General features: G+C 39.9%; 1 protein-coding gene across 1 annotated transcript in view; it reads left to right on the forward strand.

Moving 5' to 3' along the window:
* Nucleotides 1-17008, forward strand: part of tmeff2a (transmembrane protein with EGF-like and two follistatin-like domains 2a) — a 197304-nt gene that overhangs the window by 24523 nt on the left and 155773 nt on the right. Inside the window, exon 2 of the mRNA XM_012879613.3 lies at nt 4955-5064. Within this exon, the coding sequence (XP_012735067.2) occupies nt 4955-5064 (110 nt within the window). The remainder of the gene's footprint in view (nt 1-4954; nt 5065-17008) is intronic.

Genomic DNA, 17008 nt, shown 5'->3' on the forward strand with positions numbered 1-17008 from the left:
TTGGGTTTTTGTACATTTCAGCTTAGATTTCAAAATACTCCCTTAGCCATAACTAAACACATGTGCACTAAAATATTTATGCAACTCTTTTTGGACACCTTAAGGATGCAGTTAGGGTTGAGATTTAAGGCACAAGAGCCAAGATGTTGTTAAATCTGTGAACCAGAAAAAAAAAAAACTTGAGAGACAAGGCCTGAAAACAGCCTACATTCTCAGGCTTCAGAGAAAATTCTGCATATCTGAACCTTTTTCGCCCTGCATATCTCAAAATATTTGTGATTTTATCCCAACAGTACACTTAATATTAAAAAACGGAAGCGGGTTGCAAAATGCTCTCGACGCAAACTGGACAGTTTGGTAGCATCGGTGATGTCAGGATCCAAGCTGGTTTTCTCCCCGTTATGACATCTGCCTCTGAAACACAAGCTTGACTAATGAGAGGAGAATTAACGAGGCTCTGTCAACACTGTCCTCTGTCGCTGGGAGAGAGGCAACACGCAAACAGTAACAGTTATCAGAGGCAAAGCTGGAGGAACGTCACTGTGGTGAAATTCACAGCAGACAGTGCTCAGAATAGTGGGAGTGGCTTGGATGACCCCCCCACCCACCCCTTCAAGCAGCAGCCATGTGCAAAGCCTGCAAATGAAAAGCAGCGCCTGTCATAGACACTGACATATAGAAGTGCTCTGTCATATCTATTCAATACAAATCCTATCCAAGGTATCCGAGCTCTGCCACATATACTCTGCTGTTTGATTTTTGAATGTAACGATCTGCATAGATTCATGCTTCAACACACAAAAAAAAGAAAAAACAGTGGCTAGAGGAGAAACCTGCGGCTCAGTGAGAGAAGCAGCTCACCTGGAAAACACCTCCGTGTTTGAGCCACACCAGAGAGGGAAGTTGGAGGGATTCAGAAAGACATGCACTGCAAAAATGGATGTAAAAATAAGTAAAATGTTCTTAAAGTTAGTGTATTTGTCCTTGATTTGAGCAGGTAAAAAAGATTATTTGCCAATGGAATGAGTATTTTAACCCCTAAAATAAGATAATTAGACATCCTGCACTTGAAATAAGATGATGGAGATGAGTTGTTCCTATTTTAAGTGCAAAAATCTTATTCCATTGGCAAATCATCTTTTTTACCTGCTCAAATCAAGGAAAAATACACTAACTTTAAGGACATTTTACTTATTTTTAGATCCATTTTTGCAGTGTGCTTGCTGCTCTATGTTAATGCTGGTTATGCCACTAGGAGGATTTTTTTCCCTACATTAATACAAGATGTCTGATGTCTTTTCCTGAGGTAATGAATAAGAAATATAATTACCTAATCAAAAGAATTACTGTAAAAAAGGGTTTCAGTGTCCATGATTGTAATTAGAGGATGCAAGGCATTAAGATGCATCATTAACTGAAGAATTATAATCACATCCTGAGGTCAGCCAGGATTCCCAGCTTTGCTTCCAGTCATTTAGTTTGTGTCGTGCTTCTAGTTAACTCTGTCTGCAGATCATAAATATCCGTGACAAAGCCTTTAGATTAGCCAAACCAACATGTTATTTGTCTGAATGTTGTTGGGACCTAAAGTGTCTTTTCAGATTACCTGTATTTACAGGGATTTTATATTAGAAATGCAAAAAAAATAAAAATAAAGATCAGAAAATCCATGATTAAACCTAAATATGCACTTTTTATTCAGTGGAGCGATTAGATATTAGAAACTCTGAATGTGAATCAAAGTAAGTATTTTATCTACAGTTTTAGTTTGATGTCCTTTTGTCTCTTTCTAGGGTAAAGAATGTGATGGGAATATATAGTAAAACTATTTATTTCTTATGCTCAGTAGTGCAAAATGGCCACTCATTTCCCTAAGTCTGCTTCTGATTGGTTGATCACCATCGACTGATGGCTCCTTCCCCAGCAGCTCCGCACGGAGAGAAGTAGCGCTAGTAAGAAAAAAACTTAGTTGTGTCAGAAATATATTTTGATCAATCTTCCAGATTTTTTAAAATAAACTGTTTTTTTGCGTGATTTGTACACGCTGCATTATTTTAAAATTTTTGCGTGAAGTTCCTTCTGAATTATGACGTGATTTATCTAAACTAAAATCAGCCCAAAAGACCCTTTTCTTTTAATTCTAGCTGGAAACTTTTAGACAAAAGTTAAACCTTATCAGTGTAGATAATATTTTCAACATTTAAGTTCTTATCCAAAAAACCTTCCCTCGTTTTACCTTGTAGTGGTAGATTTTAGGATTAGTTTTAGCTTCTGTTTTATTTCCTGTTTTTGTGGAACTCAATTTAACTATAACCAGGACCCCATTTGTTCTTTAAATGTGTCATTTGGGATAAGCAAAATATTATTGTTCAGATAGATTATGAGATTTTTTAGTTGAACGTTAAGCATGGAAGAAAGCACATTTAGATGTCACTAAATTTGAAAGCGTTTTCCCTCATGGTTGTTTGAGGTCTTTATAAATGTTGTATCATTTTGCTTTGCACATTTGGTGCAGAGGCCAATAAGAAGAAGAAGGTTGTGGGTTTGAACTTGGGGTCACTGGGGGGATGTTTAATCTGTGTTCTGGTTCTATCCAGAGTCTGGAGACATTGTACGTTAGCTGGTGACTCTAAATTGCCTGCGTAAGTGTGTCCTGTTGTCTGTCTCTCTGTGTTAGCTGTGTGACGGACAAGCAACCTGTCCACGGCTTTAGGCTCAACAACCCGAAACAGAGAGGCTGCATCAGATGGGCGATGCTTTAAAAATAACTTCCTCCTCCGATTTTACCTCAGAGGTGAACGACATGCTTCTATCTCAATATGTTCTGCTTCTACCCGAACAAAGACATTTCCATCTCCTGTCAGCTGGAATTTGTCTGAATGTAAACCATTTCACTTTCCAAATGGCTTCATGTACATAGGGGGTGGCTTCTTGTAAGCAATCATTTCAGGTAGACAAATAGCCCTGAGCTGAGTGTCTCCTGCTCAAATGACTGTGATTTGATTCGGAATGTCATTCGAGATTCATAACACGGTCTGAATTGGATCATGTCCCAGCACCATGCCCTGAGAGTCCGCCCGCTCTCAAGCAAACATTCAACTTAAAGAAGAAATACATAAAAATAACACAGTGGCTCACAAACATCACGTGCTGTTGAAGACATGTGGAAGCTGTTGGGGGGGGGGGGGGGGTGCTCTTTAGCATCCAACATCAGTAAAACATCAGCTGAAAACATATGTACACATATGAGCTTAAGCATAATTAAAAAAGTACATAATTAGATAATTAAATCTCCAAATATGTCTTTCACATTTGACAGTATTATAATGTTAAAAGCATGTATGGTTATTTCAGTACATATTCAGATATTTCAGCATATCCTCATCATCTTTACCTATCAAAAGTTAGTGGGCGGGGCTAGCACTGTTGTGGGCAAGAAGATTGGTGTACAGTTTAAGGAGCTATAAGTAATACTGACACCTTGTGGCTAAAAGCAGTACAACAGCTTGCCAATCACAAGAATCTAATATGCCGTTTTTCAACAGTGTCAACCCCTTCTGAATTTTTACCCCTACTGAAATGTATATGATGTTGTATTCTGTTCTATTTCTGGTCTGCTTCTCTTACTGACTTCCATGTTAGCAGGCTGCTGCTCCTTTGCCAACATAAAATACCAAATGCTGCGCTCTGTGTTGGGATCCCTGAATACTCTCATATGATTGGCTCAGGAACCAGGAAGTAAACATGGGCTACACTCTGAACTGAAGTAGTTCTGGACCGTACGTCTAGGTAGGAAAAACCTGCTAAGACGTTGTTGATGGAGAGGACCGATTGTTTATAGGGAATGTTACTTCCATCCTGGGTGAGAAATGAGAATGATTTAGGTTAATTTTACAGTAAATATCTTACTTATAGCTCCTTTAAACTGTTGTGCAGATCAACCAATCGGACGTTAGGATGTATTGGATGAACCACAGTGACAGATTAAATAATTTTATGATTGACTGCTGCTCAGGAAATATGAAATAAATAAATGCTAAACTGTAACTTAGGGTGATTTCACACCAGCCACGTTTGGTCCGCTTTAAACGGACCTGGACCTTTTATCCAGGTGTGAATACAGTCAAGCAAGCCATGGTGCAGATTAAACAACCGGTCCGCTCCCAAATGGACTCTGGTGCGGTTCGCTTCTCGTGTGAATACGGAACAGCCTCGACCCGACCCCGACACAGAAAACACGCTTTTTGGACTTAACAAGCCACCGTAGCAGACTGAACTATCACTGAAATCATACCTGTTGCTTAGTGACGCTGCTTCCAGCACATTGTGGGACTCGTTTTCCAAATGAAATGTCTCGTTACCTGCGTTGAATGAGCTGCTCTTGCCTCTCAACAATAATTTAGCAGCTGTAATAACGGCACAAATGTGCAAAACAGGGTTTATGCTTCGTTGGATTTCTATAATAGTTCTGCATTTCCTGGTCTGCATGTGCTACGCCCCGCCTCAGGCATTTCTGTCCAATGGGAGCAACGATCGCTCACGCGTGGCTCTGTTTCAAGTTACAGTGTCTGTTACAAGCAAGCAAGTTATATATGTTACAAGAAAAATGCACCAAATGCAAAAAAAAACCGAAAACAAAGTCCACTTTTGTTTTCTGGTTAACCCATCCACTTAGTGCTTAACTAGATAAAGATTTAATGTTTCACTTAATGATTTAATTGGACACTTTAATTATGTTTATTTCAATAATTACAGATACTAATTTCATTATACATAAATACATTGGTGGATTTTGGCACTTTGGGGCTTCAGTGCTCAGTGAGAAGTTTATTTTATTCTTTGACTCTGTATTTGATGAAAGGTCTGGTCACAGATCCGGACCAGATCCGGACCAGGTAGGACCCGCAGTGAGACGCCCCTCGTCACTGATGTCTCTTGACTTTCTGTGCCTCAGGTTTTGATGACCGGGACACGGACCTGTTCTTGTGCGACACCAACACCTGCAAGTTTGATGGGGAGTGCCTAAGAATTGGGAATATGGTGACGTGTATTTGTGACTTTAAGGTAAGAGGCTTTCTAATTAAGGCTACATTTTTGCTTCCCCGACCGTTGGATCTGACAACCCTTATTAAAATAATTTATTGACATTAATTTCCTAAGATACCTGTTTTTTGGTCACTTTGGCCCAATAAGAATGTCTCAACTTCCCTTCCCTGAAGAGTTGCTTGTTAAAGCTTTTGTACCAGTTCTTCATGTTCGGCTCTCTGTTCCTAAAAGTTCACATTAGCTTAGGTGGATTTCTTTCTGCAACCGGAAAACTGCCTAAATGTGTCTCATCAGTTGTGTTGTGCTGGATGGAGAGTTAGTGATTGTTTTTCATTGCGCTCCATCCGGATGTTTCACATCGTTGCCCAGGGAATCGTTGTCTGTAGCCTAATGTTGCTTTAAGGGTTATCAGATTTAACTGTGTGGCTCAGCTGCCAACACGTTTCATGTAGTAGTTTCTTTCTAACACAAAAAGTATTTGTTAGTGCTGGACTGGTGCGGTGAAACACGTCATGGATTTAGGCATTAGGCTTCGGATGCCATCATGTATCGCTCACTGGGGTCGAGGTCGATTGTTGTTCTGGATGCTTGACAATCAGGGCAGCTGGTATCTTTCATTATTCATGTTATTTTTATGTGTCCCCTGCTTCTTCTTTTTTTAATAACGGGGATCAGAATTTCATTTGGGCTTGCAGGGTCGTCTGACATAAATCGCTCTCCTTCTGGGTCCTCTTTAGATCTGATGGTGGAGACATTTCAGGGGCCACACATGCATCATGTTTACCTCCAAAGGAGAGTTTCTCAGTGCAGACGGTAACGCTGGAGCCGCATTGCTCTGAGACATTCTGCTGGTTGGAGCTTATGCCTTACTAAGCTACAAATGATTGAAGGCTTGTTGTTAATCCAGCAGCTCTCAGAGACATGTGCCCTGCTGACCCTCTGATGTATTGACCTACCTCTGCAGTCATGGCTCTTCTTCACCCCCACGACAGCCAAACACCTTTGAAGTACACCTGCAATTCAATCCGCTGAACATCCTGCACCTTCTCTTGTTAACAGGGTGGCTTCAATTATGCACCTTAAGTTGACACAAATATTAACTTTTAATTGCTTGCTATCAATTTAGGTTTCCACATGGGTATTTACATCCGTCCACTGTACATTCAAGATGTTTTTGCATGTACGGAGACTGTGATGTGCTTTTCGTACAACATTTAGTCTTTGTGTGGGGATTGAAGCCTGAGTACCACCTGTTGCACAAGAAAAGACTTTGACAGCTGCAGACCTGAAGCATTTAGAGGTACAGAGAAAGTTTACATCTCTGATTATTGGTTTGTGTGTATAAGGAAAATTATGCACATCGGTAAAGAATAAATCAATGACTTACACGTCAGAAACAGCTGTCAGACAGGAGTCGAAAGGGCTGTAGAGTTATCGATCTTTAAATCCTTCCTGGATATTAATCATTTGAACTTTGTTTACCTTTGTTTATTTTTGCCTCAAAGTTTTATTTTCCTTTTTTATGTTGCAGGATCATCCCTCATAACAAAAATTGTTGCAAAAACATTGACTTGACAATGTTGCCTTTCATTGCTCTGCAGCCTGCAGCTCTCTTAATTACTTTGGCCAAAAATTGCTAAAGAATTGAGCAATGTTTCATATTGTACAGGCAATGAGGACATGTTAAGTGTAGTGGTTTTTAGGTGTTTTAAAGCAATATACCATATTTAGAGTATTTCCAAAAAGAATGACACACTTAATTTGAGACTCTAAACAAATTTCCATTAAAACAAAGGATCTTGTGTCAAAGATTCATGCTGCAAGTTTAGTTTAGCTGGACTGCAGGTAAAAATGGCTTTTAGAGATGTGAAGCTTGTTGATTCCAGGTGTAAACAGTGTGGTTGAAAAGTAAATGGTGCTACATAACATAACGTCTACATAAACACATCTTATTGTAGTTTAAAAATTGTTAGGGTCAAAGCTAACCATGACTAGCTTTGACTTTATAAGGACTGATGGTCTTAAAAGGTCAAATTTTAAACATGTAGTTCTTGACTAAAAGGACTGCCGTGTGCTCTTTTAACTGTGTTTGAAGTTATGCCTGATCAGTGTGTATTTTGTCTATGAAACAAAAAAAAATAGAACAATGAGATAATTAGTTTGACTAAAGTTGCTGTCTAGATGAAACATTAGTCCCATGAGGTGGTACCTTCATAATATGAGCCCAGTTTATGGCTCCCTGTGGACCCTTCTCAGTCTGCACATTCATAAAAACACTGTCACACACAGGACCAGTGGCATGGGCCTGTGAAATTCTGCTGTTCTCTATAATGACTCATACTTAATTTTACAACCAAACCTATAATAAAAAAGAGGCAATCCAGTTAGCCCAGTATTGATTCTGGTGCAACGGCTCCAAGCTTTGCTGATGAAGAGCCCCAGATAAATGAAGCCAGTGAGGTTTAAAGGCTTAGTACGCACCCCCATCCATCGCTGTTATCAGAACGTCATCAGCGCGAGCAGCAGTAGGCACGCTGACACTCGATTGGCCAGCTTTTATCTCCATTTCGTACTTCCCTGAGAGCAAACGTTAACAGAAGCCTGCAGATAAATGACATTACAGCTTCATTCCTCTCCAGCAGATCTGCCACTGATACTGCCGTCATTGTGCTCCGAGGCGCTTCTCAGGAAAGAGCAGATTACACCAAAATTTCTGACTTGACATCATAAGTCTGAGGTTAACTCCGCTGTGTGTTCTGGGCTTGTTTGTGCGCAGGTTCTCGGTGTCGCTGTCTTTATTTCATCAGGCAGAGTAAACGTGACCTTCCTCGCCTAGCAAGTGATGCAATGCCCCGAAGCGATCGATCACTCTTGATCAGTGTCAGATAAATAAGTCCAGATTTTTCTCCTGTTGGCAGTTTGCTCAGGGCCTGTCAGGGGAGACACGGCAGAGGGATAAATTCTCACCCCGGATGGATTTCCTTTGTTCCAACCAAAGCTATGGATGTTTGCACACATTCCCACTTTCTTTACCTCTCTCTCTCTCTCTCTCGATCACACACACACCCATAAACACACACACACACACACACACACACACACACACTCAAAATGAATGCAAGGGGCTCTGTGAAGAGGAAGTGAGTTTGATGTGGTGGAATCAATGGACACTATTCATTGCCAAGAAGCATTAGTCGCCACAAACTGACTCTGGAAGGAACCAAGACTTTCTCTCACTGCACTGATCCAACTCACTTCAACGCCGCAGCATTCGGCTAAAAATTATATAGTTATTTGTTGTTTTTTTTTTTTTTACCATGTCCCTTGATACCTGCGGTAATCACGGAGCATTTCCTTTTAATTCCTCTCATAAGATCTGTTGGGAAAAGCTTTGAGTTTCCTGGTTTGGTTATGTTAATGCCAGGTCACATTGCTGATTCCCGAAGGGCTCGTCCACTCTAACAATATGTGCGCTCACGGAGCTGCGGAGCACTTCAGCTGAAGCAGACCACCGCAGAATAAAGAGCACATTTTACTGCTCTCTGTGATGATGCTTTGTAATATAATGTTAGAGCCGTGACTCATAAAGGATTCTTTGAACAACCCACAAAACTATACAAAGTACTCCACTCGTTTTATTGTGTTTTGACCTACATTGGGAGAGTGTAATTTATGCGGCAAACATTACTTTGAAACATTGTTTTTAAATTAAGTCGATTTTCACGCCTGCGTTTCCGCTGCAACGTCTTAAAAGAATACGATGGCTGTTTGTCTAGATTACCGTTATCACAGAGTGGCTAAACAGGATACTGACTGGAGTGAAGCTCGTCATGCTAAGCCTAGCTAAACTGTGCTAGCTCCTCATTACACGAACACATGTAGCGTTTCATTCACAAGTCTTTGCTAACAAAACACGCTAACTGACTGCAGTCATGGTCAATATGCGTTCTTATGAGGGTCGTCTAAGATCAAAAGCAGATGATAAACATACTTTTTATTTCAAGCCCACATTTTTGTAATAAACACCTTTTTATTGGTCTGATGTAATGTTAAAATTATAAATGTCATGCTTTCATTAGTGGAAAATAATCAGAATTTACTCAAATAATTAAAAGAGCATCGGTCTACATGTAATCTATACCTTGAGTGAATCGAGTGAATAAAGTTATGGAAATAAATGAAATTTTCAATAATATTCGAATTAACTGAATCGATCTGGTTGCAAGAAACAGATGTGTGTTTTTGCATTTACAGTTTTAATTGTTTTTTTTTTATTCTTATAGAAAGTACATTGCGTCACCATATAAATAAACATTAAGCCATATTAGATCTTGAGGTCAAACATTATAATTTAGCTATTAATGTAACACACCAATGTTGCTTAATCCATTTGAATGTCTAAATTTCAAAGTTTTAAGAAAAGAAATCTGCAGGAATACCAGTCAAAAACAAATTACAATACGAAAAGTCAAAGTTCTCAGTCTGAGCCTCAAAATCTAACTTTAATCTAGCTTTAAACATAAAATTATATTAAAGCTTCATTACTAAAAAGTCGTTATTAGTCGTAATATCTCAGTAAAGACAATATAACACACCTTTCCACTACAACACGAGACTACAGTCACTGAATACAAACAATGCAGCTTGTTATGGTACGTTGCATCACGACTACGTTACCTTTTACTAAGCGATGTTACGCTTGATTACGTTACATTACTGTATGTTGTTATATATTACACTATGTTATGTTATTTAATATTGTGTTACATTGTCTTATATTACATTACAAAACACAGCTAGGTTCCGTTCCTGTACGTTTCTGTCAGTATGGCCTTGTTTTGTTTTAGCTACCATGCTTGGATTACAGGAAGCAACATTCTTGTAATAAATTGACATCCAGCTAATAGTGCTTGTAGACAATAATTTCTTTATTTCTAGAAGGAATAATGCGGCACATTATGCAGTATAAATTTAATTGACAAACTTACTTACTGATTTACCTTGTGTTACATTTTATGGTGGATTGGCATGGCCTCTCTTTTGCGGATATTAGGAGGCATGGAGCACAACCAGAATCCTACTAATTTACCCTACGGTTATTGATGTAGATGTTAGATATTTTAATATTTGTACACAAAGTAACAGGTCTGGTATTACATTGCAATACTAGGAACATTGACAGTGCTTCATTGTGGACAGCATATCTTTATGATTTCTATGTAATGATTTCTTCACAGTTTAAAAGAAAGTGTTTTTTTCTTCTGGAAAACTATGTGAAACAAAGTACTGTAATCAGATGTGTACTGAGTCACAGCACCGATTTAACCTGCTAAGCATTCATTGGGCTTGTGGGAACAAACTAAGCATAATGTTGGCAGCACATTTGGCTTTCAGAAAGCTCCCTGCTGGTTGTTTTGATACGGCCACTATTCACTGTAGAGCTTGATCTCAAATTGCTCTCCCACTTTTCACCGCCCGACGCCACCTAATGTTGGGTGGTGATGGCTCGCAGCATGTTGGGAACGCAAGCTGTTGTGGGTTCATGTGATGTTGATGGGTGGGTGGAAGGGCAGCACGACCTTCACAGCCCGCCACACAAGAAACTGAGAAAACGTTTCGATGCTCACTTTTCAAGATCACACACAAGGTAACAAATTCACAGCAGCACCATTAAACTTGCTCCTCCTCCTTCTTCCTCCCCTGCCCTCACCCTCCACCTACATACAGCACACACTTTACATCATTCAGTATTTGATGGGCTAATAACAACAAATATAAAATTGCAAAATAACTTTGATTCTCCCAGGATCTGGTGGTAAAGATAGCAGCCTCTGATACAGACCCCATTCCATATATTTGCATTTCATTTATGATCCTTCAGGCCCATGTGCGCGGACCCTGAGACTTGGAGAAAAAACATAATTGATTTTCCGATGCAGGTCAGTAAACAGCCACGTTTATAAAAACCCACTTTTTCTCTTTTATCTCAAGAGCCCCTGCCTTTTGCCGGGCCACAGCCATAAATAAATAATTGTTCCGAATCTGGCTTGCCTGGTTATGTAAAACAGAATATAACAATGTGTAAAAAGTGCCAGCATTAAAGCAATCTGCTGTTACAGTAGCATAATGCCTTACTGAAAAATGGAGAAAAATTATTTTTTATGTCACAGTTCCAGTTGATTAAAGGTGCATAGCCACGATATTTGACTTTTTATTTATTTATACGTCAGTAGCTCACTCTGGTTGCATACCAAGTTTTTATGAAATATTATCACATCCGGATGGCGTGTTAGTTGTTATTTTGGTGTTTTGTGCTTTGTTTTTGCTGAATTTGTTAGTAAATAAATCCTTTAGTGTTTATTTACTATTTTAACAGAAGTATGAACTGCGCACAAACAGCACAAGATAAAACAAGGAAGAGGCTATGAGCATCTCTCAGAGAAACAAAGAAAGCTGCAAAATCTAGTGGAAAAAAAATGCAAAAAAAATATTTGATTCCAAGAGGGAAAAGACTGGAATGTCTCTGTGAATCCAGTCTGAACGTTAGTGTTTACTGAAGTGGACGCTAAATATTACGTAGCTATGTACCTTTAAAACCTTTAAGTATCCTGACTGGTGGTTTGGGCCAATAAGGCCAGATGTTTCATTTAGTTTTTTTGCAGCTGTTTCCTGAGTTGTGGTGATTAAAGCACACCACTGTGGAATTGCGTGTTTGTTGTAGGGCTGGACGATAATTCAATAAAGATATATATCGATCAATAGATGTGTTGTTCAATAGGAAAAAAAAGGGTCAATAAAAAGTAAAAAAAAAGAACAGTGCATTCTATTCTATCATATAGGTTAATAATAATGTCATTAATCATCCCAACTAATCACAAACACAGACCCAGGAAAGCTCCGTCAGCCTTCAGATTTTAGGGTTGTGTTTGAATCCATTTATTTAAAAATGTATCATTAAGCAACAGCAAAAATGGTCAGGGCTGCACTTAAAATGTATGTTTTGAATTTTTTTGATAATTATCGATATCAATCAATATGATTTCGATTTTATCGCTTTTTTTCTATATCGTCCAGCCCTAGTTTGTTGGTCTTTTTTACTTTGAAGAGTGGCTAAGAGCAATGGGTCAAACTTCAAAATTATACAGCAGGAAAACAAGGACTTTTGATCCATGGATCCATGATTGTAGTAGGAGTGCTGGTCTAGTGGTTAGGGAGCAAGGCATTTGGTTCCTGGAGAGGTTAGTGGTTCAAAACCCAGTCTGTCACTCAGCCCTTGACCACAGATTGCTCCCTGTATGCCACTCAGGGTGGCATCACCCTGCTCCCTGAGGGGTGGGTTAAGTGCAAATGTCCCCTCCAAGACTACTCAATAAAAGTTTGTAGACACTCAGATCAACTTAGGGTGAAATGCATATTTAAAAAGGGAGGTGTTAGATGGTAAAATAATTGTTGAGGGTTTCCAGATTTCTCAGTGTGAGATCATGTTGCTGCAACCAACCATCTTTACCAGAGGTGCCAATAAATGTGGAGATGGTTGTTTCTTGACCGACCTGAAAACTTTAACCTTCGACTATATTTCAACAACTGCTTTTGGTGTAAAAAAAAGACAATGGCTGGCTGACGTTAACAGATATGAAAAGAAGTCCATAGAGATCCGCTGTTTGGAGTCCTGCCTGGTAGATTTCAGATTTATCAGAAGTCGTATCCAACAAAAGGCAGTAGAACCCCTAATTGTTCCCACCCATAACAAGGCACACTTAGATGCCCAGGAACACGACCTACTGAGACCTACCTACTGAAAGAGACTGTGAAATGACCAGGTGGATAACAGCCACACGGACAGGCAGCAGATTCCCGGGGTTATTAGCGAGGAGCTGCCTGCTTCTGCTCTGATCTAATTTCTGTTCTTGAGGGAAGCTTTGAAGTCATGCAGCTGTTAGTTGAACATGCAGCCTGGGATTTTGTCAGGGCAACCGATCTATAGCCACGTACAGCAGGAATTCTGCAATGTCTCTTCATCAGTGGGGAATGGAGACACTGATAAATAATTCAAAAACTGAACATGTGCAAATAGGATCTATAGTCTCCTAAATGGAGTTTACCCAGAAACTACAATAACAACCATGATAATTAATTAAATAACAACCTGTCTTTAGGGCTTTCTTTGGTGTTAGGAGGTAAAATTAAATGAATTCCATTATTTTCTGCATTAATTCATCATCCATACCCACTTAACTACAGGTGCCTATCTCTAGTCGGTCGTAGATCCATCACAATCTTCCTTTGCAGCTAAGAAAATCAAATATACCGTATTTTTCATACTATAAGTCACACCGTTTTTCATAGTTTGGCCAATCCTGCATGTTATCAATTTTAAATGGTAAACCATACTGACCAAGATGAACCAAGTAGTAAACATTACTGTCTAATAGCCGCAAGAGGGCATTCTAGGCCTGTGAAAACTAAGTGCTGCTCTTGGACCTCTTAAAAATTAATTAATTAAAACATTCACTTATTAACATCAAAGACGACATGTTTGTATGTTGTTTCTCTGTTTTAGTCTGCATTCAACCAGTGAAGCGTTGTGTGGTGCAGCTCTAAGGACCCAGACCGTGACAGAACCCTGTTATTGGGCTTCCTGTGAAGCTAATAGCAGCTAGCGCTAGCTTACAGCTCTGTTATCTGGGCGAGTTACAACTTCACTGATGCACTGAGCTTTATGTTGCTCTGAAACAGCTGAGTCCTACTGTTAGCTTAGCATGTAGCACCATTACGCTTCACGGTCTAATTTCAGCGTGACTAAACCGAAATGCTCTGACGGGAATTTTTCCGATTGGAGTTGGGGGCTTGTTGTGCTAATTTACTCCATTCAACCTCTCAGGTATGTTTCACATTATTCAGCCGATTGTGGGTGCAGCTGTGCAATGAATAAGTTGCCTTACCAGATTAAATGTCAGTTTTTAATCTTGAATTGTGTGACATGAATTTCCAAAGAAATGCAACATATAGTCTGGTGCGTCTTATGTATGTTTTTTTTTCTCTCTATGACACATTTTTTGACAATTGTGACTTATATCCCGGAGCAATTTTATATTACGAAAAATACGGTACCCACATGTGCACCTCCACCGCTAAAATTACAAGCATCCTTTCACTTGAACTAAAAACCGGAAGTCATAGTGAAATCCATAGATCGCACATTTCAGTACAAAGACAATGCAAAGCACTTTACATGATTAAAATATATAACTTCTGATTTATTAATAGATTCAATTGAAATACTGGAAATCCTGGCAACCTTTGACAATTTTCTCAAAATTCCTTCCTAACAGCTGATAAAACCTGTTTTTATTCTAAGGTTGGGGAATGGCTCCAACCTCAGGAACAGCCACCGCAGATACGGCACAATGGAAATATTCCTGTAGTTGTTTTTTTTTTTGTCTGTCCGTGCAGTTGACAGCAATAGCATGAGCATCAGAGGAATTTTCACTATTTTCCTTTTATCCAAATGCTTTAACTGCTTCACATTAAAACATGGTTGATCATAGATTTTTTTCCCCCTGATTAGCTTCTGTAAATGTTTCTCGGTTCCTGAACTGGGCCATTTAGAGGGTTTTATCCCCATCTTGTTATACATCCCATTATTACTGCCATCTTGTTACTTCTGGAAACGATTGCAGAAATTTTGCAGCTTAATATCTTATGGGCAGAATGAATCCTGATTAGCCCAGATGAGGTCCACAGCTGTAAAAATAACTGTGTGTGTGTATGTGTGTGTGTGTATATATATATATATCTGTTTAGGTGATTGGGTCAGTTAATTTGTCTGGTGTCTGTCGCAGGCTCTCCGCTGTGCAGCAGTCACCTCTCCTTGTCTGTGAGAGATAAATACGCTAATTAAAATCAGTAGGACGAGTGAGGAGAGGAAGTCTGGGTCTGAGGCTATTAGAGCATTGAGCTGAAACGGAGCTGGGGGTAAAGAAGAAGTTGGTGTTTTACAAACAGACAAAAAGCTGTTTAATTCAGTCAGTCTGTACAGCATGTGCTCCTGTGTGCTGTTTACCATCAGGAAGCTTTCATAAATAAGCTTGGAAAGCTTTTGTTAGCACACATAAGTTGGTGAGAGCTTTTTGGCACACTGGATCGAATGCAAATAAAAAAAAAAATGTTTTTCCTTTTTGTCATGTCTGTTTGAAGATGTGTCTGGGTTTAAAACTGAAGACACTTTAATTCGGCTGTAGAGGCGGCTGGTTCAGGGGATCTAAATTTAGGACAGAAACCAAGGAGGGAGATGCTGGACTTGAGGAGGAATTGTGTCAGGCACCTCTCCTGGAAAAACGGAGCATCCGTGTCAGTTCCTCTGTGGCTCTGGCTGGCCTGTCAGACACCATTACAGAGGAGAGCGTCTCCCGCGATTCGCCCGGGCAGACTCCACAAGGACTGGCAGGCTGGGCCCTAATCAAGAGGAGACTGCCAACGGTTAAAGAGCAGCAGCAGCACGAGCCAACCACTTCCCAGTCTTCCCATATCTTCCTCCATCTTCCCGCTGTCACAGTGACTTCCCTCTGCCCGTCCCGCTCCCCTTTCTCCCTTTCTCTTTGTGTTTTCCTTCACTGGATTTGCTTGACCGGTGTCGGCAAACATGGCGGGGAATCATGGGAGAAGAGTTTGTCACTTGCACAGACAGCAGTTGACACATTTCCGTCCAGGAGGCCTGTGGAGAGAAAACAGTGTCAGGCACGGAGCAGATTTATTGTTGTTGTTCCTCCCTGTATCCTCTCCTGACCTCAGCTGCATCCGTTAGTCTGGCTTAGAGATGTGGCTAAAGTCTGCCTCTCACTAAATCAATTTTCTGTCTAGCTTAGGTGGCTCCAAACTTCATCAGACATGCCGGGGTAACTTTATGTCACCTGAACCTAGAGCATATAGTTTTTCTGTATGCTCCATACTTATAGAGAGAACAACATTTTATACATAAAGCTTTGGTTTCTATATGTGTGAAGATATCTTAGCCAATTAGAGTTCTGCAATCTCAGTGGAGGTTTAAATTTAAAAGGTTCTCTAGTTGTTTGTGTCTTGAAACAAAACGTGGGTGCGTCACAGATCCATCTTGTTGACATATTGCTCCCTTATCTGAACTAAGGTGTGGCAAATTTGAGGGTCAGCAACTCAAACCCAGAGCTGCCTCTCTAGACATTTCTGAACTATTTGTTTTTTAGTTTTTGGTAGTGTTTCCCTGAGGTAGTATCAGGAACATTATAAGCAGATGTGTACATGTAAGATTAACTCGAACAGTTCCTGTAGTGGATTCACTGTGTTACACTACAGCAACGTGTGGCCCTTTGACTTAAAAGTCTCCAGGCCGACCATTCAACACCATCTACATACCTACAGCTTATTTTTTGGAGCCAAAATGTGAGTTAACAGCATTTTCTGTGATACCGTCAAAACTAAAACATGTGGAGGTTGGAAAACCCAACTGAGGCTTTAATGGACTAGATTGAGACTGAGATTGAGGTTTGAATACAAATTTGTAGAAAATTTCCTCATGCCCACTGCCATGTACGGTGGGTTTCTTTGTTAAAGTGCATCATAAAATGTTTGAAATACCAGGACATTTAGATAAATCTGTCGTTAAATTTTCAAATCTGTTGCAATATACATATTGTGGATATCTAAGCCCTCAGGCACGAGTTCTGTAGAAAATGTGTGGGCAGAATGGAAGATTAGCAAACATTTAACCTACCTGTCCAGAAGGAGAGTCGGCACCAACGCTCAAAAGCCTGACGTATCTTCACCCGCACTTTGCTTGTTTTTTGGTCCGCTTGAATCGAAAAATCTAACAAACAGAAGAAAACATTTTGACCTCGCCATCACAGAGCTACTATGATCTGGCAACGCCTGAGCTCCTATCAGGTGACTTCAACCCTATATTCCTATTGGTGCAGAATCCTTTCGTGTC

Source organism: Fundulus heteroclitus, chromosome 7 (genome assembly GCF_011125445.2).
Source record: "Fundulus heteroclitus isolate FHET01 chromosome 7, MU-UCD_Fhet_4.1, whole genome shotgun sequence".
NCBI lineage: Eukaryota > Metazoa > Chordata > Actinopteri > Cyprinodontiformes > Fundulidae > Fundulus > Fundulus heteroclitus.